The 27,884-nt window shown below is 42.6% G+C and overlaps 1 protein-coding gene across 1 annotated transcript; it reads right to left on the reverse strand.

Annotated features, from left to right (window-relative positions):
* Positions 1-1,921: 1,921 nt before the first annotated feature.
* LOC103590095 (protein lifeguard 1-like) lies at positions 1,922-27,528 on the reverse strand. Its single transcript, XM_008572232.1, has 10 exons — positions 27,470-27,528; positions 23,941-24,215; positions 18,614-18,692; positions 15,352-15,405; positions 14,102-14,192; positions 10,616-10,653; positions 10,415-10,502; positions 7,298-7,387; positions 4,720-4,767; positions 1,922-2,455 (listed from the first exon to the last, which is right to left on the reverse strand). Coding segments are annotated over exons 1-10 (918 nt in total). The 5' UTR covers positions 27,472-27,528; the 3' UTR covers positions 1,922-2,302.
* Positions 27,529-27,884: the final 356 nt, after the last annotated feature.

The raw sequence follows: 27,884 nt of genomic DNA on the forward strand, positions 1-27,884 counted from the left end.
CAGTTTTTAGCACCTTTATTTCCTTCTGCCTTCAAGACATGCCCACATTTCCCCCTATCCTGGAAAGTGAAAAAACAAAGAGCAAAAGCATAACCCTTGCCTGCCCCTGCTGTTTGTCTCCTTTCTAGAGGTGAACCTGGCAGACCCCTCTCAGGCTCTGGTTTCTTGTTCCACAACAACCATCCCTGCCCTGAAGAAATGTGGACTTAATCCTCCCTGCCGCTCGGAGTCAGTGATCTGGTCGTTGTCATATCCACTGGCCTTGTTCTGAGTTTTGTTGTGCCTTGACCTTTTGGTATAGGTTAAATGAAACAACCTTGTGTATTCTCAAGGAACTTGGACACTATAGCCCGAAATGAAGTAATTGCTACAGTTCACCTATACCCTCCTGAAAGTCTCTGCTGGCCTCCAGAATGTTATGTTCTCGCCATTCTCATATTTCGGTGACCAACACCCTTTTTCTTTCCATTTCCTAATTACAGGCATTCCCAGAGTTCTGTTTTTGGGCTCTCCTTCCTTTTCTCTCATTCCTGGCAATTTTATCTGTTCTCAGAACCTCAGTTCTCACCAAACTATGATGGCCTCCAATATGTATCTCTATCCCTGAGCTCCCAAAACTCTGCAAAGTTGACATTTCCTGTTTCCACATATTGAAAATATCTAAATCTACATGTATCACCTTTCCTCACAACTCCGCAAGCCTTTTCCTCCTTTCTTAAGATGGCCTTGTTTTTTGTGACAATTAGTCACAGTAAAACTTGGGACATCCCTTATTTTCCCCTGCTGTGTGGATCCATCCAGTTAGACATCAACTCCCATCAACCTCTTTCTTTATTATCTTAATCATATGTGTTCATTCTGCACTATTTATCACCCTAGTTCTATCCTATAGTGCCTTAAAGCCTAGGTTTATTGCATTAGCCCTTATGTGGCCCTTCCTCTCTCCAATATCTCACTTCACCCTAACTCACCCACCATGACCAGACTTATTCTCCTAAAGAGGCGCCTTCACCATGATATTGTAAACAAAACCTTATGCTTGCAAGATAAAGACTAAAATCCTGAGCCTGATATTTGAGGTCCTCCATCATTTCATACAACCGCCCCTCTACATAAATCTTTCCCTCTAGCTCCCTGTCTGGACCACTTTAAGCATACCAGGAGAAGGCCCGCTGAATGCTTTTGTTCATACTGCAGCCATGACATATTCTTCCTGCTGGGGCAAGCACCAAAGAAAGACTGGCTGGCCCAAGACGTGGAATTAGAAATAGATGAAGAAAGGATAAAGACGTAGGTTCATTTGGATGGATCTGAAAGTGAGCTCTTACATTTGAGCAAAATATTTTCTTATCTAACATCTCCTAGCAACAACGTATGAGACTCCAGGAGGGATATAATGATCTACACAGCTTATGACCTTCAGAAACATAATGAAGCTGGTTATATATGTATAAGTAATTAATTCGATTCAAAATGTTAGGGGACTTCTTGTTGTAAATGGGTATAGAGCTTCAGTTTTGCAACATGAAAAAGTTCTGGAGATTGCACAATGATGTGAATATACTCAACACTCCTGAACTGTACGCTTAAAATGGCTGAGACGGTAAATTTTATGTGTATTTTATCACAATTAAAAATTAAAACTATGAGGCTTAGAAGGAGGCCATTTGTCCCAATCACAGGAGGTCATCTCTGAATTAAGCCCAGAAGTATAGGGGGATGGTGACAATAGCAGCTAATGCTTTGTCCTGAGCCTTTCGTGTACATTAACCTGATTAATCCTCTAGACTCTACAAGGTAGCTACTATTCTCTCCAGTCTGGCTCTGGAATCCACAAGAAAGGAAGAATTATTCGATTTATCTTACTTTAAAAAAAAAAAATCCCCAGAATGTCCAAATCAAGAGAAGAGAAAAGTAAATGTAGGTTTCTGTCATCAGTTTTATTCACGTGGGGAGACTTTATTTACAGCTATAAAGAGTGCCTGAAAATCTTCAACAAAGTAATAGGTATCTTACAAATGTTCATAAGTATGTAATTACAATACTCATCTTTTGAGTTTATAAAAGTCAGAAATGTCCCCCAGAAAGTTTTGCTATGTGACAGTGGAACTAAAAATATAACAACTACAGCTACCATCTATTGAACACTTGGTATCACTTGACAAAAAAAAAAAATAAGTATTCTTAAATTTTTTTTTTAAGGGTTTATGAAGTGGTAACCTCTGCTTGTCTTGAGCCTGGTGACACTTCACAAGCATCCCTCCTTCCCACTTCTCATCATGAGCCAGCCTTGGCTGTACGGCTAGCGTGCCAATCCGATTAGTTGCAAAATAAAAAGGAAAAGGTTGATGATGTCCAGGTAGATGTTCAGGGCAGCAAAAACATATTCTTCGGGGCTTAGGTTAGAATAATGGTGGCGCCCGCCCACCATGAGCTGCACATCCATCACCAAGTACTTGAAGAAAAGGAAGAAGAATTAGAGACTTAAGTTGTACATTTCTATCAAACAAGTGTGCTAAACAACTTGTGAAAATGATTTGAGCATCAGGAAAAATATTACAGGAAGTCACTTTGTGGCTGAATGTGTTTTTTCTGAATATATTATTCAATTATTCACGATGTTTCCAGGTTTGTACTCTGTAAAAGCAAGTGCCTCATCCTTCTGAAGCCTGTGGGACCAAATCTGTGAGCCTTCCTTTGCTTTCCAAATCCAAAACCCTTTGTACCTTTAGTCAATGATGTGGACCAGGTAGGCAAAGTGGACACAGGGATAAACTACAAAATGCCCTGTATACATGATTCCCCCCCCATGTTCTTACTGAACAAAAATGAAAATAAAGTTGGTTCCCAAACATTTAGATTCACACAGAATAATAATTCTCATTTCTTCGCACTTTGGGTGATAACACACCTTGTCATTGGGGATGGCTTTGTAAGGATGTCAGTACATCTAAAATAGAATGAGGAGGAGAGGGGATTCGTAAATGGTTAAAATAATTCCCAGAATAAACGCTTTAGCTCTGCTGCAGTAGGCAAAATTAAGAGCTCCTAAAACGTCAAGATAAAAAAGTCAGAGAGCCCTCTCTCACCATTGTGTTTGTTGCAAAGTGAGCAGCTGTGGGCAACAGGAGTGTATTATGGAGAAAAAGAAAGCAACCAGCTCAGGCACTTACATCCAGACTCTGCACTGAGTGTAGTGCTGTGAGGCAGAGCCTGGTCAGACAGATCAACACTGGCATTTAGAGGGCATTCTCGGTGTTTTAAAGATTCTTTAAAATAATCCGTTTTAGAACAATATCCACTTCAGTGAAACATATCCAAGGAACTCAGATATTCACTCTTCCTGGCTCCTGGTTCCCACTTGGGCTTTTAAGAAAGGGGGTGCAGGGCAGGAACATGACTTAAGTTATTGGATACATCCTGGGAAGCCTCCCACCAGGCTCATTACAGATGTTGTCTCATGTAATGTGGATGTGGGAACAACTCAGTTGAGGTAGGCGGGATTTAATTGAGCCTTGGAGAAGGAAAGAACATGCTCTAGTGGGTGGCAGAGAAGGGAGTCCAACCTGATCCTGGAGGATGCCAAAGCATGTGCCTCACTGAACCCCAGAGTCCCTTCTCCCTATGTCTCATTTCTGCACCTTTGGAAGGATGAAAAGCTAGGGTGACCAGCCTTTTCAATTTGACCAGGACTTTTGGGTGTCCCGGGCAAACTGGGACAGTAGGTCACCCTAAAGGCCCCCCCTGTGGCTGAGCATCCAGTTTTGCTCTTAGCCTTCATCTATCACCTGGAGTCCTAACTCCTATGGAGAAGTGCTTTTCTCTCTTCCTCCCCTCCAAAAATCCTTGGCTTTATCTTATTTCTTCTTATAAGAGGGGACAATGACACAATCATTTCACAGACATGGGCCGGGTGGTTAGGAGTATAATGTCTCAGAAGAGGTTATGTGTTTGAGGGCAGACAAGAAAGTGGGAAAGTAAGATGAGCTGGGATCCAGCTGTGCCCTGTCCCCTCCAAGGGGAACAGGGCTTAGGATACCACCCAAGACACAATCCACCCACAGGGAAGCCCTTGCTGGGATTCAGACCCCAGGGAGCATTTGGGAGTGTGGCACCCTGCCTCACCCCCACAGCACAACTCTGGTAGTTAAGCATCCACACACATAAACCCCCACCCCCAAATTCTATTTCCTTCTCCAGCTTTTTGTTTGGTGTTGGGTAGACCTACTTGAGTCTATGGGAGTTTTTGTTCTGCCTGGAAACGGGGAACAGAAACGCCGACATACTTTGTCATGGAAACAAACTATGCCTACAACAGGCCATAAGAGATACGACAGCAAACACACAAAGACTGAGAGCACAGTAGTAAGAGAAAAGAACCAAACAAAAAGCTGGAGAAGGAAATAGAATTTGGGGGTGGGGGTTTATGTGTGTGGATGCTTAACTACCAGAGTTGTGGTGTGGGGCTGAGGCAGGGTGCCACACTCCCAAATTCTCTTCTGAAATATTGGCTCTTTCAAGAAAAGTGATGTTTTCATGTATGGGGAAGATCACCCAGATCTGCTGAGGGTGGTGATTTTAAATATGATCCTTTAAGAGGAAGCAAGTTGCTAGAGGGTTTCCAGTGAATTACTGACTCCACCTGACTCCAGGTTAACACAAATGCTTGTCAAAGTACATGCCACATTCTTTATCAAAGGGAGGGGGAAATGGACTTACAAATGAGAAAATCACAGTTCCTAGTGCAGCATACAACAGATGCAACCACTGCAAAGAGAAAGGAAACAACGGCATATTAACAACGACAAAAAGGCTCCCTTAAGGCCAGTGCTGTCAGATAAGGACCCAATATTAAGCAAGTCTAATCTGTGGGGAATCAATCTTTTCTTGAGAACATAGTCAACAGCATCCACTCAATTCCAAAAACAAGCAAATGAAAACTAACCTTACACATGCCAAATAATACTCATCAGGTAAATGCTAAACATCTCACAGGTGACAGGGCAAATAGAATATATTAGACGTGCTTCACTTTTTGCCTCTTCCACATGGCCCTTCTAGAAGATCTGCCCTGCCCTTGGCTGTTGGAATAGCTAGCTGGGAACATAGTGACCGTCGCATACCCACTCCAAAAATAGTGAATCTGTCCACTGGTCGGGAACTTCTGTGTGACTGGGCTGAGACACACACATCAGGCCAGTCGGAAATTAATTCTCAGGATAGAGGGGTCCAAGAAGGAGAGGTGGTCATATCACCAGCCAGTGCGGGAGTTACTGGTGCACAAGTAGATGTGGCCATTCAACTCAGCCCCAGAGAGGAAGGTAGGGTTTCCATTTCTGTGAATCCTGGCTCTTTTTCCCACCTAGGAATCCCATGAGATTCTCTGGGTCTTTGACTCAAGCTAGTCTGAGTGGAATCTGTTTTTTGCAATCAAAACAGCACTGATCAGAATATGGGACTAGTCTAAATGCCAAAGGGTTTGGCTTTAATGGGAATGGGATAAGGAAGCAGTGTACTACACCTGAGAAAAACATGGCATTAACTTTTTAGGATAAGAAAGTTGGTCCTGAGAGGGATGAGCAGGGCACTGCTAACCAAGAGGGGTTGTTGGAGAAGGGAGATCAGGAGACAATGACACAGTCTGGGAGGCACCATATTCCTAGACTGAACTGATAGTAAGAAAATTCCTGATAACTGGAGCCAAAGGATTCAAAACTGCCAAAGTCTAACAAGCATGTAGACATACGTAGGACAAGGCCCCATCAAAGTCTTCTATTTAAACATATGTGTAAGATTACAGATTGTATATATTTGTGAAAGAAAACTTAGAATGGGAACTAGAGTTGATCTAATAATAGGAAACACAGTTTCTTAACCGAACCTAAGCAATACCATAAAGACCTACGGAACCCACCTAATATTAGTGTTATTACTACCAATATCTCTGCTACCATCAATAATAATAAGTGGAGAGCTGTGGCACATCTTTGCGAGGCCTTTGAGTTTCTCTCTAAAATATAGATGATATAAGCCTGTGTGGTCATTTATAAAGGTAAACCAATTCAGGCAGAAGATGTATATGTCTGAAGATCACATAACAAGTCCACTTGCCAAAAAAACTCATTGGTTCAGCATTTGGACCACGGTGGCCTTGGGGCTTTACTCAAAGGCTCACAGGCCCCGGCCAGTCTTCAGTGGACCTGGCCTCCAACAGGATCTCCACACAGGGCTCACGTAGACAGACACCACTGGGCCAAATCATGTCTCTCATCTATCCCATTCAGAATCAGTCCATGGACAGGGCAATATGGTGGAAAGGGCATGGGCACTAGAGTCACACAGACCTGGCCTAATGCCAGCCCTACCATTTACGACCTGTGGGAACTTGGATGAATCATTTATTTTCTCTGAGTTTGTTTTTTCATAAACTAGATAGATCTGTAGTTTTCAGGCACGTTGTCAAAATTAAATGTGATGGGTATGTGAAAAACACATACGCCTATGTTCGGTATAGAGTAAGAATTCAATGAGTATATTTAAGCAGGAAAAAAAAAGCTGGAATGGGAAAATAAGGAATCTCTTCTAGGCTTCTGTTGGAAAAGACCAAACAGGCCTATCTCTCCTCCCATTATTTCAAACAAGCAGCACATATACAGAAGTAGGAGTGTAGCCTGCCCCTGGGGGTAGGTTCACCATAAGACCCTCTTAGAGAAGGACAGCTGTAGTGTAGGGTAGATTCAGGCACCAGATCCCCCATCCATGGTACCTCCCAATGACAACAGTGTGGCAGCCACAGAGAAGGGCCTCACACACTTTCAGCTATTGGGAGAGGCGTGTAATTGACCAGGGGCCCCACCTGCTGTGCTGTGCAACCCATGGGAGTTTGCTCTGAGGCCACACTCCCGACTTCTCCATCATCGGCTGGGAGACACAGGATAACTCCCTTCCTGGGAGACACAGGACAACTCTGATGGACAGGCAACTTCAGGTCAGTGACTCCTGGATGGCCTCGCTGAACCTCCCTTAGACAGCACCATGTCTAGAATGCTCCCACCAGCCCACCTTCCCATCCTTCACTTGGGATCAGATGCCATCATGGTCTGGCAGCTCGCCCAGCCTTGGTTGGCTCCCTCCCCTTTTTCTCTCCCAGGCATTTCTTCTATTAAAATCCTTGCGTGCTTAACCGTGCTTAACCCCAACTCCATGTCTGCTTCTCAGAGGACCCAGACCAACACAGCCAGCACTTCACTTGTATTTTTAACAGTTCTCTGAGGCTTCCAAATGAGATCCCACTTACATATGATCGTATGAAGATTAAGATAATTCCATAGATAATAAGTATGAAGAGGAAAACGAACAGCATTCCATTTAGCAAGGTAAAATCACACTGAGGAAACACAAACAGCACACAAACAACTCAATTATCATCTGTAAGGCATGTTTAGAGGTGTATCTTATACCCAATAGATAGTAACAAGCCCACTGCTAATAATTTACCCTGGCCAATTCAGAGAACTATGGAAATCCATTAGCCCCAAACATGGAAAAATGCTACACAAAAAGTGGTATACCATATTGACTGGGATTTGCTTCAGGAGGGACACGGATAAAATGACAGTAGCCACGAGTGCAATTTTTGAAACCGGGTAATGGGCACATGGGGGTTCATCATACTATTCTATTTGTGTATTTCTATGGAATTTTATTGAATAAGTATGATTGTATATATAGTATGATCATAATTATTTATATTTTTAAGTGTATGTGGATAGAAAACTTTGGTAGAATGAAATATACCAAGATGTTAAGTGGGTATCTTTTTCATGTTTATACAGTATGCATATATTTTAATAAAAATATATACTAAGTTTTCAAAAAATACTGTCAATGATTCATTTGTAATTTGTAATAATGTGATTCTTGTTTTTGCCTTCATAAATCAGTGACCCAAATCAGCCTGAGGAGATGAGGGTTCTTTTTTTTTTTTAAAGAAAGCGGATATTCATCTTCTGGCCTAAAAAATTAGATTGTGCGGCAAAAGGGAGGCTTGAATCCAAGACATTTTCTTGCAAGAGCATTTTCCTAATTTTTTTATTTCCCACTCTTGCCCCACCTTCTTAACCCCAGGAGAATAGTCAAAAGCACTAGATGTCTAAATATGGTTCTCAGACCAGCACTAGCAGCACTACCTGGGAAATTCAAGTTACTGGCCCACTGGTGCAACAAGTCCAGGGGTGAGGCCTGGCATTCTATGTTCTAATGAGCCCTGCAGGTAATTCTGACACACAACAAACTGTCTAGAGCTGTGCTTTCAATACAGTGGCCACTCGCCACATGTGGCTATTGAGCAGTTGGAATGTGGCTAGTCCAAATTGAGATGTGCTATCAGTATAAAATGCTCACTGTATTTCAAATTTTAGCTTAGAAAAAAAGAATGAAAATATCTATTATTTTTGTTATATGGATTAAATACTGAAATGGCAACACTTTGTATATATTGAGTTAAATAAAATGTTATTAAAATTAATTTCACCTTTTTTTTTAATGTGGTTACTAGGAAACTTAAAATTGTGTGTATGACTTGAATTTGTGACTCATGTTGTATTTCTCTTGGACAACACAAGTCTAGAGTGCAATAAATATGGCTTATGATAGTGAAACCCTAAGGCTTCTTCCTTGTTGTCAGAAAGATGTGATATTGAGGAAGGACAGGTGGGGTGAGGTTAATTCAGGTGGGGAGCCCTGTCAGCTCTTACTGGGCCCAAGAGAAGCAGGTTCTGAGTCATGCCAGTAATGGACTTTCAGCTTCAGAGGCCCACTGAGCATACAGTGACTTGGGGATCGGGTGACAGCCATTCAGGAACAACAATGGCTCATAGCATCTCTGCCCTTAACTCTCTCCTTGGCCAGTGCCAAGAGGTCACACAAGCCACACCCTCATCCCAAATTCCCAGACCCCACTTTAGAGAGAAAAGCAGGGGGAGGAGGAAGCTGAGAGTCTGAGCATGTTGTATCTGCACCAGACTATTACTCAGCCCAAAAGAACTGTTTCAACCATGGGACAGGATTAAGTTTAAACCAAATGGACATTTAGTTAATTTTCCCCATGCTAGGTGGATGGTCGGGGTTCTGAAGAAAACTTAGACTCACTGTGTGCCTACATTTCCTTGCAGCCCTTGGGTTTTGGTGGGAATGAATTTTGCAACCCCCGCCACATAACTTAATGTGGGGGAAAACATCAGAACATTAGTTCAGCTGTCTTTCAAAATCACCAATACAAATGCAGTAACCAGAAGCATCTTTAAATACTTTCCAGTGTAATATTCACTCCCCTGAACCTGTGACTTAAAATCCTAACGGGTTCTTTAAAAAGTATTCTAGCATTTTTAGAAGATTCTAAATGACTACATCAATCTACGCATTCAGCAGCGGCCCACTTCACTCACAGGAGAGAGGCATATCTGTTTACGAACAAAGCTGCTTTCTACAAATGACCAGCATTGAGATGGCAAATACCGATTTGATGATGAATTAAAGTTGAATCTCTAATTTTTGGTACAATTTGACTAAATATCTAGTAGACCCTTCTGCCTCTCTAACACATCTTCCTTTTTCCACCAGGAAAAGGCTAAAATTCTTCATGTGTCCGTATGCTAAATAACTTGGACGACACACTCCCTTCTGTATAAGTTACTAAACTGACTAAAGCGAGCCCATCATTCACCGAAGTACAGAGAGAAAGGGCTGCTGAAAATACCTCATCAAATCTCAAGGAGCATCTTTCAGTCAGAGAGACTCTGATTCATCTCACAGTTAAAAAGGAATAGTCCCAAATTATATCATGTTCTCTGGGAAATCTTGGCACTTTGGAGCCCTGGTGAAGTGTACAACTTTTTAATTTTTAAACTCCCTATATCAGTAAGGGTCCCAGCAGGGAACAGATGGCACGCTCAAATAGGATGCTTTACAGAGGACTTGTTGTAAAGGAACCATCCATCCAAGCGTCTGCAGGGCAACCGAGGGGAGTGGCGTAACCTAGGCCAGCAGCCAGAGCACTGCTACCACCCCTAGGCCCACAGCGGGAAAGAGAGGGGCAGTTACAGGAGCCCAGAAGGCTGTGTTGGGTTGGCCGCCTTGAGACAGGCAGTGAATTCTGGTAAGGGACAGGGCTAGCCCAATAGGAACTAGTCGGGAGGCGGGAGGAAGCCAGGGGCATAAGCTCCTCTCTCCTGCCTCCCATCTCAGCCGAGGTGCCCTTTGGCCAAAGCTCATGGAAAGCCTGAAGGCGAGAGGGCCGCGGAGGTAGGCTCACAATACGGCAGAGGGCAAGGGGGAGCGTGGCATGGGTCAGAAGGGACAAAGAACATGTCCAGCACACTCCCTTATGACAGAAACCTGTTTCAATAATACGTACTTTTGTTTGTAGAGCAAATAAAGTGAGCGCTAATGTCACCACAGCAGTTGCTCCCGTTGCCCACAAGACTTCCTCGGCTCTATAGAAACTAAAACCAGAGACTGTGGTTATTGTCCACATACGTTCAAAGAAAAGTACATGCGGGAGCGCACACACACACGCACACACACACACACACACAGATGTGTATCAAAGACTTACACTGTAATAGTTCCCAGCAGCAGACCTTGAAGAATTGTCTAAAAACAAAATTCACGATAAAGATCAGAAGCTTGCTTCCCAAGGTATGAGGCTGAGGCAAAGAATCCGGGGGAGGTAACGTGAGGTGTGTGTATTGGGCTGGGTCTAGGGAGCAAGTGGGAATATGTAAGACCACGGTGCACACAGCCTCAGGGTGATTATGAGAAATAAAGAGTACAACTAAACACTTCCAGAACATTCTCCCTGGGCCTGACAAGAGAAAGTTCTTTTATTAATAAACATTTCTTAGAGCACAAGAATAACAGATTCAGTGAATTAAATATGCATTGATTATGAATGTGGCAATCAAGGTTAAAGGGTCATTTGCAGACCACACCGTCATTAATCAAATGGGGCCATCCACTCAGCATCTTCACATCTTATCAGGACAGGATATGCTGTTTCTACTAATGCCTCACCAACACTTTAAGAGCTGATACTTTCCATAGTGCTTGAGTGAGAATACAATACTTATTCAACCCGCAGACATGGGATGAGAATTGAAAACTCAGTGCCAGGAGATGGGGCTGCAGGGAGGTTACCAGCAGAGCCTGGAGCTGCACCTGCAGGTGGCAAGCCGGGCTCAGGAGGAGGGCTACACCAGTACTGGAGGATTCCTGGCCTCCTCATGGAGCCAGGGAGTGGGGCAGTGCAGGAGAGAGGCAGGGGCTGGGAGCCAGAGGCAGTCACACAGAGCAGAGACCAAGAAAGGCGCCGAGAATGTGCCCAGGCCCATGGTCAGGCTCCAGGACAGCACACGGGGCCAATGGGGACCACGTTCAGCAGATGCTGCAGGGCTGCACACATTCTTCAGCCCTTGGGATGCTCTGGTAAAGGCAAAGGCAGAAACATGGCTGACCCACTGGTCCACAGGAAGAACCAGGAAAGAATCCTCTTGGCTCAGGGAATAAAAATGACGGTACATCCTAATGAAGTGGTAGGCCTGTATGTGAGAGGGGCTTTGAACTTCTCCAGCTGGCCAGAGACAGGCAGGATCAAAGGCTGGAAAAGAACTGAAGTCCTGAAAAAAGTCCTGGATCACACCTCTGGATTTCTCCAACCTGGTAGTGATTACCTGATTCCCTATTTTGCTAAACTTACCTAAGAAGGCTGTCTCTATTTCCATTAGAAGGAAAATGAGTATCTATTCCATGTACACATGCCATTTTAATAATGCACTTGCTTCCAACCTTCCTTTCAAGATTAATTTTCTTCCTTTCCTACTAGATCCATCACCTCTTCTCTCTCCAGCTCCAACAGCACATGAAAGGTGTTTATGTCTGTGGTGTGTGACTGTGTGTGACTATGCGACTGTGTGTGTGTCTGTGGTGTGTAATTGGGAGAGACTGGCGGGTGGGGGAGGAAAGAGGGATGATTTCCAGCTGGAAACCATCTTTCAGTTTTAGGAGGAGGTCGAGTGAGTAAGAAGAGGCCTGAGAAGTCAAACCTGCCTGATGACTTTAAGAGCTCAGAATACGGGCTCACGGGGCCAAAATTCTGTGGGACAAAAACTGTCTTCAGTGAGTGTGTTTTCCTTTTTTCCCTCAACTCCTTTTCTGAAATAATTGTCTCCATATATTTCCTAACACTTAGGCAAACCTTAGGTTTGGAAGATATAACTAATTCTTTGCCCCTCTGTATCTTTTCTTAAGCTGTTACTTGCTTCGAGATGAACAATAAAACCTCAGAGATGTGACCCTCCTTGCAGGCCAGTAACTTTTATCTTTTAGTAAACATTAAAACTGTTTAATTTTTTAAAATAAATTCAAACATTTCTTAAAAAGTGGCACTCCTTCCCCTGTCCCCCCCATCACTCCCCTAGTCACCTCTGCTTTAGGATTCCCAGTATCCTTCTATGTCTGCCTTGTAGCCCCTACCCCCTCCCTGCAAATCTGTGTTCTGTCAGTGCAGGATGGGACACCCTACTTGCTGGCCAGGGCAAGGAGCAGGGTATCCATGCCAGCTGGGAAAGGCTCCTCAGTGTTCTGGCAGCTGAGGAAATGCCCAAATGTAGGCAGCAGGCAGCCAGTCTTCTCTAGCCTCGGGAGGAATAGATACTCCTGTAAATCACAGCAAACACTGCATGGTTCTGTTGCTGCGACTCTCACAGTTGGTCATGATTTCTTCCTAGCTTTGACCACCAGGAGGCGCAGGACCAAATGTAGGATCATGACACTCAAGTGAACAGAACTTAATGCATTTTGTGCACTAATCTAACCACCACCTGTATTTTCCTACACTATCTTTCCACCCATCAGATTTCCCCATCAATTTATCTTATCTTCTTATATTGTGGATATTTTTATAAGCTACCTCAAATCTGATTTGGAACCAGAGGAATAAATCAATTGGTAAGTAAATCTTCATATGCAAGGATGGTCAACACTGCTTGGAGGGAAACGCAAACCCTCCCCAAAAGAATAATTTGCTCACACTATCCTGAATCACACTGGCACAGTCCTATATTTTTCCCAAGAGGAGCAAAACACCCCTAGTGTTTTGTGAACTTCAGAGAGACCATGGCCTCCAGGCGGTGACTGTGTTAAGTGAGAGAAAGAGAGTCAGGGATGGGCATGACACTTAGATGCTGCTGAGTCCTGCCTTGGGATGGGGTGAAATGATAGAAATTCATATTTAATTCAGGTTTAGGACATTTAGGAGCTCCAGGTACCTGCTGGGAGCTGACAAGATCCCATGGTCCCATGGGCAGCACAGAAAGGAATTGGCTGCAAGAAAGGGAGCCACACAATTTTCTGTGGCCCAGAGTGGCACTGAATGACAGAGAATGGGCAGACGTGGCAAAGCCTGTGGGTGGAAACCACCACATTGAGATGCTGGGGAACCAAGAACCAGATCATGAGTAAAAGGGGAGGGCCAAGGTCCAGAAGCCCTCAGCCCCAACTCTCTGGCCCTCCTAAAACTGAGATGCAAGCCGGGGTAAAGGAGGAAGACTGAGCTCAGAGATGGTTTCTGCTCCCAGTGGGACCCGAAATAGAAGTAAAATACATTTTACAAAAATAAAGAAAATGACATTTCTTGCACATGGGTTTGTGAACTGGATGTGGAATCCACTCTCCATAACAAAATGTGTTTGTTGTGCCTGACAGAGCTGCAGTGACAGTCAGGTTAACTGTTCCTGTAATGTGGCCCAGAATCGCGAGTGGGTTGCCCTGTGCAGCCTTATCAGCGGCAAGTTGCCGGCACAAAGGAGTAGCCCAGGATCCCCCAATTCTCTAGGTTGCTAAAAGAGTGGTGATACTATCTCATAAATAAGTTTACTACTTACTTCATTACAACCAGAATTCTGCCAAGAGAATGTTTCAAATAATTTCTATTTGTATTATTCCAGAGGGAGAGTTTCCACAATAAAAGAAATGAATTTAATAATGTGACAAAATATGTTTCAGTGATGAGCTAAAATAGGTGCTAATAACAAGGTTTACTTACAAAGAATACGAGGAGAATGTAATTTGCAGGCACCTGACGTCGGAGTTTCCCACAGCAAGCAAGTATAATAAATACGACAAAAAATGCTGGTCTGGAGGATAATTTAAAATCATGTGTTATTTGCTTCCAGTGATTATACTATATGATATATATAAATAGATAGATAGATATAGGTACATATCTGTATCATCATATATTGTCTGATAAGCACTAGTAAGTAAACAAAAATGTTAATTATTACCTTTAACTTTTTTAACTTTTATTTTATTTTATTTTTGTCTTTTGTCTTTTTCCATGTCCGGCAACAGATCGCAACCCTCAGTGTTGCCCCCGTACCGGATAATTATTACCTTTAACTTTTTTAACTTTTATTTTATTTTATTTTTGTCGGGGGGGTTTTTCCATGTCCGGCAACAGATCGCAACCCTCAGTGTTGCCCCCGTACCGGATAATTATTACCTTTAACTTTTTTAACTTTTATTTTATTTTATTTTTGTCGGGGGGGTTTTTCCATGTCCGGCAACAGATCGCAACCCTCAGTGTTGCCCCCGTACCGGACCAGGGACCGGCAACGGGATTGCAACCCTCCGTGTTGCTCCCGCGCCTCGCTCAGCCAGTGAGCGGGAACCGGTCTGTATGTGGGATCTGAACCCTCGGGCGGGAGCGCCACCGCGCTTCCCAAGCAGCGCATTTATCCAGTGCGCCACCGGGCCGGCCCCGACTTTTTTAACTTTTAAAATTAACTTTTCTCAGGGCCACCCACAGATAGCTTGGGGGGCTTTTTAAAATTTTTATTCTTAAATAAATATAGATTCACAGGAAGTTGGAAAGGGATGGAGAGGTCCCATGAGACCTTCACTCAATTTCCCTCAATAGTTACATCTTATACATTTATATTACAATATCAAAACCAGTAATTTGACATTGGTACCATGTGTATATATATAGCCCTTTGTCATAGAATGATGACAGCAATCTACATGTAGACGCATGAAGCCACCACTGCAATCAAGATTCAGAACCATCCCATTAATAAACCATCAACAAAGACCTCCCTCTTGCTACCCCTTTATAGGAACACCCACTCCCACACACTCAACCCTAACTCCTGGCAACCACTAATTTGTTTGTTTTCCATCTCTATAATTTTGTCATTTCAAGAATATTGTATCTTTACCTCATTTTTAATAGTAGAAGAACTTTAGTCAATAGTAGAAAAATCACATTTTATTAAATCCAATAATACTTACAAGAGTGCATAGGTGAACCAGGGGTTGGCAATCACCCAAGCTTTTAAAGCCTTCCTGGTTAAAAAAAAAAATTAATATAGTTTTACACAATAAATAGTATATTTTGCTAACTGGTGTAATATTTATGTAGAAGTAAAACAATATCATGAGAAGAAAGGAGAAACCCTAAAGGGATTAATAATGATGGATGAGGAATGAAACGGTGATACCTTCTTAAAATAGGTATATTCATAAAAAGATATATTTATAATAAGTTTTAAGTCAGGTTTGTATAAATGCAAATGTCCTAGTGAAGTTTTTTACTTTAAAAAATACTGAGGTGCGGGCCGGCCCGGTGGTGCACTGCTACAGTGCACCGCTTGGGAGCGCGGGGGCGCTCCCGCTGAGGGTTTGGATCCCACATGCAGACCGGTTCCCGCTCACTGGCTGAGCGAGGTGTGGGAGCAACACCGAGGGTTGCAATCCCGTTGCCGGTCCCGGTCCGGTACGGGCACGACACTGAGTGTTGCGATCCATTGCCGGACACGAAAAAAGACAAAAAAAAAAAAAAATACTGAGGTGGATATGTGTGCAAAGCAAAAGAAATGAACTTCTCATATATTTGTTTCACAAATATAGATTCTCATAGGATGTGTGTGTTAGTCCATTTCTCTGTTACTGGGTATTTGTAAGAAAACAAAATTTATTGCTTACAGTTTCAGAGACTGGGAAGTTCAAAGTCACACAGCTAGTGAGGGTCTTGGTGGTGGCAAAAGTGACCCAGGGGTTTCACATGGAAGAAAACGGCACAGCAGAGACAGACTAACCTCTCATGCACTCCCCTTCTAAAGCCCTCAGAACCACACCCCTGGCCACTACTTTTAATCCATTCACTAAGTATCATCCTCAGAATCTAATCATCTCTTCAAGGCCCCACCTTTCAATTACCATGATAGGATTTCCCACCCTTTTAACAGGCACAGTGGGGATCAAGCTACCAATACATAAAACTTGGGGGACACAATCCATATCATTCTGCCCCTGGCCCTCAAAGTTCATGTCCTCCTCACAGGTGAATACATTCATTCCATCCCCAAAGTCTTAACTTGTTTCAAATCAAGAGTCCAAAGTCTCAAAGTCCCATCTGTGAAAACAATACAAGTTATCTACTTCCAAAATACAATGGTGGGACAAGCAGAGGGTACATATTCTGCCCCTGCAACAGAACTTCCTGGGCCCCCAGGCTTTTCCATACAGCCTTTGAAATCGGGGTGGAGGCTCCCAAGCCTCCACAGCTCTAGCATTCTTCTAGCCTGCAACCATCACATCTTGTGGATGCCGCCATGGCTTCAGGCTTACATCTTTCAAAGCTGTGGGTCCAGCCACACCTGGGGCCAATTTAGCCATGATTGGAGCAGCTGAAGCAGCTGAGGTGCTGTTGTAGGGAGCAGAATCCTGAGGTGACCCAGGGAAGCCAGCTTGTGTAGGGCACCTTGGGCCTGTTCCTGGAGACCATTCTGTCTCCCTAGGCCTCTGGGCCTATAGTGGAAGGGGTGGCCCCAGAGGCTTCTGCAATGCCCTCAGGGCCTTTTCCCCTTTCTCTTGTCAATCCCTTTATTTTGTACTAATCTTCTTAGTACCACTGCATTTTTCTACTGAAAATGAAAATGCTCTCCGCTTCTCTATCACATGGCCAGGCTGCAAGTTTTCCAAGTCTTTGCACTCCCCTTTCCTTTTAAATTCTGGCTTAATGTCATGTCTTTGCCACCATAGCACAGCACAGGCTGTTGCAAATAGCCATGCAGCTTTCTTAATGCTTTGCTGCTTAGAAATTTCTTCTACCAAATACCCTGGGTTAGCACTTTGAAGTTCCACATTCCATAAAATTTGGGGGCATGGACAGAATTCAGCCAAGTTGCTTGCCAGTTCATAGCAAGGGTGATCTTTGCCCCAGTTTCCAAAAAATTCCTTCTTACTTCTATCTGAGACCTCCTTAGAATGGTCTTTATAGTTGATATTTCCATAAGCATTCTGATCACCGCCATTTAACCAATTTCTAAAACTTTCCCTGGTTTTCTCGTCTTCTAAACTTTCACCAGCTTCTAGGATTTTTCTAGTCTGTTCCTCCAAATTCCTCCAGCCTCTCCTCAACACCTAGTTCCAAAGCCATTTCCACATTTTCAAGTATTTGTTATAAGCAACACCCCACTTCTCTGGTACCCATTTTCTATATTAGTCCATTTTTGTTGCTTATAACAAAATACATGAAACTGGGTAATTTGTAAGAAAACAAAATTTATTGCTTACAAATTCTGAGGCTGGGAAGTCCAAAATCCAGGGAACACATCTGGTGAGGGACTTCTTTGGTGGTGGCTTTACAGCATGCAGGGGTCTCACATGACAGATAATGGCAGAGCAGAGAGAGAAAGACTTTCATGTGCTCTCCTTTTTTTTTTTTTGTCTTTTGTCTTTTTTCCGTGTCCGGCAATGGATCGCAACCCTCAGTGTTGCCCCCGTACCGGACTGGGGACCGGCAACAGGATCGCAAACCTCGGTGTTGCTCCCGCGCCTCGCTCAGCCAGTGAGCGGGAACCGGTCTGTATGTGGGATCCGAACCCTCGGGCGGGAGCGCCGCCGCGCTTCCCAAGCGGCGCACTATCCAGTGCGCCACCGGGCCGGCCCCATGTGCTCTCCTTTTAAAGCCCTCAGAACCAAGCCCCTGACCACCATTATTAAACCATCCACTATGGAGGGTCCTTACAATCTAATCACCTATTCAAGGCCCCACCTTTCAATTACCATAGTAGGATTTCTCACCCTCAACAGTTACAGTGGGGATCAAGCTACTGATACATAAAACTTGGGGGACAAAATTCAATCCATATCAATGTATTTCAGCAGTTATGGATTTTAGTCCCTCAAATAATTTCTGAATTTGAAAGTGGTTCGGCCTCCAAGGTCTCCATAATCTCATCTTTTTTTTCCTTTATCCAGTTTTATCTGTGGAAATAGCTCAGAGAAAAAGAAAAAAAGGAATAGTGCCCAAAATAAGAGTAAGAAAAAAGTTCTTGGCTTAGGAAGTTAAAGTGAAATTCTAGACATCTACCACCACCTTGGTCTAGGAGTTGCCTCAAAAAAACACAGCTGTGGAAATATTACCTCCTATGAATGGTTAAGAAAAAAGTGACAATTTGTCTTACATGATCAAAATTAAATCAAGCTGATTCAACAAGAATTAATGTGAAAAATAATATTTAGTTCTACATCAGTAATAAAGACTTACCAGAAAACAAACATGCTGATAATCGCCACAGTGACCGACAGCTGAGCTGACAAGATGAGGAACACTTTCATAATGAAAGCTGAGGGGACAGAAACAGTATTTTTATGACACAATATTCAAAGGCAAAAATTTAAATATAATTACCTCTTTTTGATACTTAATGAAAGGAATTTTTCCTCTGATTTTTTTGAGGATGGGAAAGGCCGTGCTAGTTTATAGTCCGCAAATGGCAAAACCACAAAAATACAGCTCTGCAGAACTTCTAGAGAATGCTCAATCTGGACTGTCAAAGGTGTTTTACTAGAGATCTGAGGATTTATCTGTGGAAGCCCTGAAATTTTAAACACAAACTCAGGGACTCAATTCCTTATTATGCATATCCCATCCTCCTTAAGATCAAAAATGATCTGAAAGCCTCTGGATGTCAGAAGCCCATCACTAGGGATCCAGCTACACCCCTGCACAGAATGGAGAACCACAATGCCTCCAGCAGTGCTGGCAGAGAGGGTGCTTACCCCTCCCGAGATGGACCTGCGCTGCAGAGTCTGCAGGACTTTTCTGCCACTTTTCTCTCCAGCCTACCTGTCTTTGGCAACTCCCTTACCTTCTACTTACTGATGCAGAAACTAGATTACCTGGCGAAGTAAAAGACCAGAGTTCCATGTGAATGACATAGCAAACCATAGTACACAGAGCATTGGCATTTCTTTTTGCTTACTTCCTACTGCACAGGTTTTCCTGGACCCTCTGAATATGGCATGGACCATCACAATTTACTTCTTTTGTGGCTTTATCTCAATTTAAAATTAAATTTTAAAAAAAGAAATAATGTTCCTAAAAGTTAACGTACGGGTTTGTCAATTCTGTCCCTTTGCTGGGCAGTTTCTGCACATAGGAAGTCTGACAAGAAAGGAATGGGACTGAAATGTCTTAGATGTTTGCTGCCTACATTAAAAAATTCATTTAGCTAACATTAATTTGGCATCTACTATGTATCAGGGCCTATGAGGGAATAAATATTAAATGTGGCCCAGCCTCATAAGAACAGATGTATAGATCAATAGAACAGAGTTGAGAGTCCAGGAATTAAACCTGTACATTAGTGGTCAATTGAGTTTTAACAAATGTGAAACAGAATAGCCTTTTCAACAACTCATGCTGTGACAACTGGATATACACATACAAAGGATGAATTTGGACTCCTTCCTCATGCCATACACAAAAGCTAATTAAAAGTGGATGATAGACATAAATATAAGAGATAAAACTCTTGGAAGAAAGCATAGGTGTGAATCTTTGTGAGCATTGATTAGGCAATGATTTCTTAGATATGACACAGCACAAGCAACAAAAGAAAAAAGTGGATAAAGTGGACTTCATCAAAAGTAAAGTGCTTCAAATGACATGATCAAGAAAATGAAAGAAAACCCACACAGTTTTCTGTGTTAAGGAAAGTTAAGGAACTTTCTTTTTTCTTTCTTTTTTTTTTTGAAAGAGAAATCACACACACTCTTGCCTACTAACTACTAATGACAGGTAGAAATGTGTTTTTTTTTTTTGACTGGTAAGGGGATTGCAACCCTCTGCACGGTGTGGTCCGCACCATGCTCAGCCAGTGAGCGCACCAGCCATCCCTGTACAGGATCTGAACCCGCGGCCTCAGCACTAACAACACCGCACTCTCCCGAGTGAGCCATGCGGCCGGCCCAGGAACTTTCTCATAAGAGACTTGTATCCAGAATACATAAAGAACTCTTACAACTCAATAACAAGAAGACAAATAACATAATTAAAAATGGGCAAAGCTTGTGTAGTGGCCTTTTACATTGATTCCAGGTTTGGCCACATGAATTGCTTTGGCCAATAGGACATTTGTATGTGTGATGCAAGCAGAGGATTGATAAACTGCTTGCACATTGGAGCTTGTCCACCTGCTACACTTCTTGGAACCCAGCAGACATGTAGTAAGAAGCTAAAGCGGCAAGATGAGAGTCAACTACCAACACCAACTGCCATCCATGTCAGGGAGTCATAATGGCCATAACAGCATGAGCAACCATCTGATTATAAGTGGATGAGAGCTCCCAGTCAAAACCAGCACAAGAATTGCCCATCTGAGGGGCCGGCCCGGTGGTGCACTGCTACAGTGCACCGCTTGGGAGCGCGGTGGCGCTCCCGCCGAGGGTTCGGATCCCACATACAGACCGGTTCCCGCTCACTGGCTGAGCGAGGTGCGGGTGCGACACTGAGGGTTGCGATCCCGTTGCCAGACACGAAAAAAGACAAAAAGGGGAAAAAAAACAGTTTTGAGAGAAGCTCTGTGCCTGGTACCACTACTTACCTTCAGTAACCTCATTAATTTCTTACCCCCATTCTATGAAGGAGGCACTATTATTAGCTCCTCTTTACAGATGAGGAATTGAGGCTCAAGAAAGGTGGGTCACCTTGGCTGAGCTGGCTGGGAATTGGAAAGGCTGAGCCCCCACTCCAGTGGGTACTTCTGTTCCTACATCTGTCTTAGTTTTGAGTTGCCGGCAATCAGCAATGGGAGCATATGATGTAAGGGGATCCCTGCCCTACCCTGACCAAGGATCCTGCAGGGATCACACATCCCTGACCAGGGCACATGGCCTGGGAGCAGAGTGGATATGGGGACATCCCCAGCTACTCCCTTGCAGATGCTGTTTATTTTACAGGGGTTCCAAGAGCCCCAGGTACATTCTTGGGTAACCACTGGACCCTCCAATCTCCCCGAATCTCCACTGTCAGTATCAGGCACTCAAGAATTGCCCATCTGAGCCTGGTCAACTTACAGAATCATGAGAGATAACAAAACAGTTGTTTTTTTTGAAAGATAGACAGAGGATTTGAATAAACATTCCCACAAAGAAGACATATGAATGGCCAGTAGGCATGTGAAAAGATGTTCAACATCATTAGTCGTTAGGGAAATGCAAATCAAACCTACAAGGAAATACCAGTTCACACACACTAGAATGTCTATAATCAAAAAGACAGACAATAACAAGTGTTGCAAAGGACATGGAGAAACAGGAGCCCTCGTGCATTGTTAGTTGTAATGTAAAATGGTGCGGCTACTTTGGAAAAGTTTGGCAGTTCCTCAAAATGTGAAACCTAGAGTTTTCATATAGTTCAGCAATTCCTAGGTATCTACCCAAGAGAAATGAAAACATATGTCTACACAAAAACTTGTATATGAATGTCGATTGAAGCATTATTCATAATAACCAAAAAGTGGAAACAACCCAAATGTCTGTCAACTGATGAATGGCTAAACAAAACGTGTTATAGCCAGGCAATGGAATGCTATATGGCCATAAAAAGGAATGAAGTACTGACACATGCTACAACATGGGTGAACCTTGAAAACAATATGCTAAGTGAGAGAAGGAAATCACAGACCACATGTTGTATAACTGCATTTATACGAAATGTTCTGAATAGGCAAATCCATACTCACAGAAAGTAGATTAGTAGTTGGCAGGAGGCAGGGGAGTGAGGATGGGAGTAACTGCTAATGGCTATGGGTTTCTTTTTCTTTTTTTTTTTTTTAAAGATGACTGGTAAGGGGATCTTAACCCTTGATTTGGTGTTGTCAGCACCAAGCTCAGCCAGCGAGCTAACCGGCCATCCCTATATGGGATCCAAACCCGGGGCCTTGGTGTTATCAGCACCGCACTCTCCCGAGTGAGCCACAGGCCGGCCCATATGGGTTTCTTTTTAAGGTGATGAAAATGTTCTTAAATTGCTTGTGGTGATGGTTGCACAACTCTGTAAATATGCTTAAAATTATTGAATTATATACTTAAAAGAGGTGAATTTTATGATTTGTAAATTGCGTCTCCATAAAGCTACTTTAAAAAACTGTAGTCCCTGCCCCCATAACTCTTAATCCATTGCCCTGCTATACTTTTCCTTTTTCCACAGCACTTCCATCTTCTTATGTAATTTTTTAAAAGCACAGAAGGGCCCCACCTCTGCTCTCCAGGAGAGGCAGATGCAAATAGCTAACTCTAACACTGGTGAGGAGGCTTTACATGTTTTCAGTTATACCTCCTTAAGCCTCATTTCCTCATCTGTGAAATGGCAAAACAACAACTTCATTTTTAGGGTTTTTTTTTTTTTTTTTCCTTTTTGTCTTTTTTTGTGACCGGCAACGGATCGCAACCCTCAGTGTCGCGCCCGTACCGGACCTGGACCGGCAACGGGATCGCAACCCTTGGTGTTGCCCCCGCATCTCGCTCAGCCAGTGAGCGGCCGGTCTGTATGTGGGATCCGAACCCTCGGCGGGAGCGCTGCCGCGCTTCCCAAGCGGCGCACTGTAGCAGTGCGCCACCGGGCCGGCCCTTTAGGGTTGTTTTAAGGACTAAATGCAATAACACTTCTTTTGCTGAAGGTCTGGCACCTGTGGAGGTGGCGGCTAGTTGCTTAGTGACATTTATGCTTCCTGGCTTCCTCACTATCTGACCCATATTTGTTAAGGGTGGCAACAGGCCCAGCTTAGAAACTACAGATAGATGTGGCCATGTGATGCAGACAGGGAGAACAACGTGTCAGTGAAAACTCATTGTGTGGTTTCTGGGAAATTTCTGTAAAGAGGTCAGGTTTGACTATTCTCAGTGCAGCAGCCATCCTGTGGCCCTTCTTTGCCTCTGGCTGTTTGCATTTTCCTTTTAGTACCTGAAGGGCTAGAGCTCCAAAAGATATCTTTCCAGCCACAGAATGGAGGATGAGGGCCACAGGGACATAGCAATGGGAGTCAAAGCTCACAGTCCACCTGCAAGTTGTCCCGGCCCTAAGAAAGCCTCAGGATGGCAGTGAACACTGAGAACCTGCAGCATTAGCCTTGAACTGCCTACCTTTGAACTTCATATTTCACGAGAGGAAAAAAAACTTCTCATTTATTTAAGCCACAGTTTTTTAGCTTTCTATTACTTAGTGCTGAATGTATTTCCTCACTTACATGGAATTAATGTATAGGACACTGAATTAATAATTTCTAAAACTTAAGCCAATATTATGGTATCACCTTGTATGTAGGTGAGAACATTTTACAATCAATGACTAATTCATATTTCTTAAAAGTAAAAAAATTAAAAATAAAGTTGTTCATCACATGTTTATTATGAATTTCCGAATGCCCTGGACAACTTGGGGCAGTCTGTTACAGCAGCCCTACATCATGTTTTATAATAAAGCAAGACTAGGAAAAACTAAAAATTAAATCTTTCTGACAACCCACTCTGGAAACATTTTAAGAGAACATTTGCATTTTTCTTCCAAAAAGGCAACTTCTTTCTTCTTACCTTTGCGGATAGATGCATCTGAGAATGAAGTGGCTAAAGATCTGCCACGGTCATCTGGTGTGTTTTCATCTGAAATGTATACCACGAAGGCATCTGCTCGCCTAGCAGCCTTCGAGTGTGGACTGTCTCGAGTTTTTTGTGGCTCATCTGGAGATGACGGTGTGTCCTGTTGACCGGATTTAGACTGGATGCTTTCATCTGCTGCTTTCCGAATCAGATGTTGATGATCTCCCAAACTAAAGTCTATTGGTTCACTGACCTCTAAGTCTATTTTCCTGGAGGGGAAGAATTGTTATTCATATTCTTATGACCATACCTATACAACCTGAGCATCTTCATGACATTCAGATGATTTTTTCTTAATTTTAGGCACCTTGGCTCAGTGCTTACCACGTTGGTGCTTAATAAATATTTGTTAAATGAATAAAAAACAAATACTTTTAAGATGAAGCCTATAGAGGAACATAATTTGCATTCTATTATGAAATTAATATTTTTATTTTGGAAGAGAAGATAATCAAACAAGCAATAATATAGAAGGCAATATAAGCAAGCCAGGAACACTGAAGGATGATGTGAGAGCCCTTAACAAAGTCTGGAGGAAATGCAGAGAGTGGAAGAGGTTGTCAAAACCTCCTAGAGAAGGTGAGGTTTAAGCCAAGCTGGAAGCTGAGTAGGAGTTAGTCAAGTGAAGAGGTGAGGAAAAGTTTTCCCAGGCAGAGGAAACAGCCTGCTCCAGTAACCAGAGGAGGCAGAGAGGACAGGCTCCAGAAACTGAAAGAAATTCATGTAGCTGAAGCAGGGAGTTCAAAGGGGAGAGTGGAATGAGGTTAGACTGGGGGGTGGGGTTGGGTGGCATGTCACTAGGAGGCTGGCAAGCCAAGTTAAGGAGTTTGGACATCATCCTGAAGACCACAGGTGTGGTAGGCAGAATAATGGTCCCCCAGTGATGTCCACATCCTAGTCCTTGGACCTGTGAATATGTCACCTTGCATGTCAAAAGGAACATTGCAGATGTGACTGAGTTAAGGACTTTGAGATGGGGAGATGATCTGGATTGTCTGGGTGGGCCCAACCAAATCACAAGGGTTCTTATAATCACACGTACAAGAGGGAGGCAGGAGGGACAGAGTCAGAGAAAGAGATGTGACAACAGAAGCAGAGGTCAGAGGGATATAGCTGCTGTCTCTGAAGATGCAGAAAGGAGGTCATGAGCCAAGGAATGCAGGGGACCTCTAGAAGTTGGAAAGGCAAGGAAGTGGATTTTCCCCTAGTGCCTCCAGAAAAGAAGGCAGCCCTACTAACACCTGGATTTTGGCCCAGTGAAACTGATTTTGGACTTCTGACCTCCAGAATTATAATACATTTGTGTTGTTTTAAGGCATTAAGTGTGTGGTAATTTGTAACAGCAGCAATAAGAAACTAATACAATGGGGATGATGGGAATCTGACTGGAAAGATTACTCTCAGTACAGTGTGCAGAACGGACTGGAGTAAGAAAGAGTGGAAGCAAAGAGACCAGAAATCCAGATAAGAGATGATGGTCCAGATAGAAGATTTTCACAGCGCTTTGCAGCCAAAACACAGTTCTTAGAACATCATTACTAAATGGACCAAAAGTAGCAAAGGAAAGGGTCTCCATTTGTCTCATGGGGAGCACGAAGATGCAGGTAAGCCCCCTGCTGCCTGTCTCCTGTCCCACCAAGAGAGCCATGGAGGTTGAGAAGGAGACTGTGGACATGGCAAAGGTTTGGACAAACTGAAGGCCAACTGGGAATGGCATAAATAGAAAGTCTGAACAAAATGCCAGCCTCTTGGAGAAGCAGATTCAATTTGGTAAAGATGTCCCTTCTCCTCAAACTAATCTCTAAATTTTACAAAATTCATTGGGGCTTTTTTCAGTATTTGAAAATGTAACTCTAAAGTTCATCAGAAAGAGTAAATTTGTGAGAATACTTAAGAAAAATTTGAAACAGAAAAATTATGGAGGGGGGTTAGTGATTTACTTTATCAGAAATTAAAATATCGTAAAGCTGCACAATTAAAACTGTGGTACTAGCATGGCAATAGATAAATGGATCAATGGGATGGAAGAGATTCAAGAAACAGACTGATGTACATATGAGAATTTAAAATTTGATAAAGGTGAAATTTCAAATTATTTTCCCATGGTGTTGGAACTATCAGCTATGTACTTGGAAAACAGTAAAGCTCAATGTTCAATAGCTATTTCATATCTTATAAATATGTATCCTAGGTGAATTAAAGATATTACCATAAATAACAGCCATAGATATTCTACAAGAAAATAGAAGGAATATTTGTGTAAGCCTTTGTAAGAATGGTACCATAAAAGAAATGCTTGGCATATTTGGGGTACAAGAATAGATGCCATTACAAAAGGCCAGCAATAAATCTGAAATGCAAAATTGTGAAATTAACATTTGTAACATTTAATATACTGTAAAAAAAACTTTAAAAAGGAAAACATGGGCAACCCAATAAAAAGATGAGAAAAGTACATAATAAACAGGCAATTCATAAAGGAAATTTAGATGGTAGATAAACTTAGGAGACAATGCCTCACAAATAACCAAAGAACTACAAGTAAAAAGAATAGAAAAATGTCATTTTTTGCTTACAAGACTGGTAAAGATTAAAAAGATAATTCTCAGAGTTGTAAGGATATGAAGAAATAGATAATCTAGGGCCACATTGTGACTTGTGTGGGCTTTACACACATTTAACCTCAGGGTCCCCTCCTCCACAAAAGAAATATTAAAAATTATATTCTACTACTGCACTGGTAGAAGGATGAATATAATCCAGTCTGGATTTGTTACATATTATATATTCATTTTTCTCCTGACTTTAAAATAAATTAAAATATTTTCATGGCCCCTAGAACTGTTATGGGCCTTGGGCACTGTGCCTATCCTGCCTAGTGGGTAAGTCATTTTTGGGAAAGACTCATGAGAGTGTAAACTTTTTTTGGGGGGGGGCAATTTAGCAGGATCTATCAGAATTCAAGATGTGCATTACTTTAGACCCAACAGTTACATTGTTAGGAATTTATCCCATAAACATACCCAAACAAATAGGCAAACATCCATGTATAAGGAAGTTCATTACATTGCTCATTGTAACTGCAAAAAACTGAAAATGGTCTACCAGCAGGGGAATGGTTAAATTCATTCGGGCAGAGGAAAAGGCAGATATTTATGAATTGATGTGGAAAGTTCACTGTGATACACTTTTGAATTGAAGAAGTAAGATTAGAGATCTTTTAATCTCTAGATTAGAGATTAAATCTCTAATTAAGATTAGATCTTTTTTAATATTTGGTATGATCACAGTAATGTTTTACACACACACACACACACACACATTTCCAGAGACTAGAAAGACATACTACAAACTGTTAATATGGTTATCCCCAACACAGCAGAGGTGGGGAACACACTCTGAACTGTATGAATTTTTACAAAGAGCACTTATTAATTACGTAATAACAAAAAAAGATATTTACATTTTGAAGAGAAAAAGAAATATTTCTCTTTTTGATAGAGTCTGGAGCTCCTCTGAGGAAAGTAGTCTTCACACAAAGCTGAAAAGCATTCAAAGATGCTCAGATAACCACAGTGGTTTCTTCCCAGGGTCCTACAAATGAGAAGGGGGAGGGGCAGCAAGATTTTCAAAGTACTCAAAACACAAAAACAATAACAAACAGAAACCAAAGGCAACCAAGTTTTCCTCAGGAAACAATGTTTGGCCAGTGCCTGAATCACAAAATGAAGCTTTCACCTAGTCCTCACAAAGCTCACCCAGCTCCTGAGCCAGTGGTCATCCAGAAGCTGGCAGGAGCTAGGACAGAAGCAAAGTTCTGAGTGACAGTTAGGGGGAGTGGCAGTTGGAGCACAGGGTGGTCCTCTGGGACCCCACTG

The sequence above is a fragment of the Galeopterus variegatus genome, unplaced genomic scaffold, assembly GCF_000696425.1.
Source record: "Galeopterus variegatus unplaced genomic scaffold, G_variegatus-3.0.2 Scaffold46, whole genome shotgun sequence".
Classification (NCBI taxonomy): Eukaryota; Metazoa; Chordata; class Mammalia; order Dermoptera; family Cynocephalidae; genus Galeopterus; species Galeopterus variegatus.

Bases quoted from the DNA above. Each gene is read 5' to 3' on its own strand.
- LOC103590095 (XM_008572232.1), bottom strand. The intron at 18,693-23,940 runs GTAAGAAGAAAG...CTGTCCCCTCAG, and splicing joins AGATGCATCTATCCGCAAAG to CTTTCATTATGAAAGTGTTC. The intron at 15,406-18,613 runs GTAAGTCTTTAT...TTTTTTAACCAG, and splicing joins ATCAGCATGTTTGTTTTCTG to GAAGGCTTTAAAAGCTTGGG.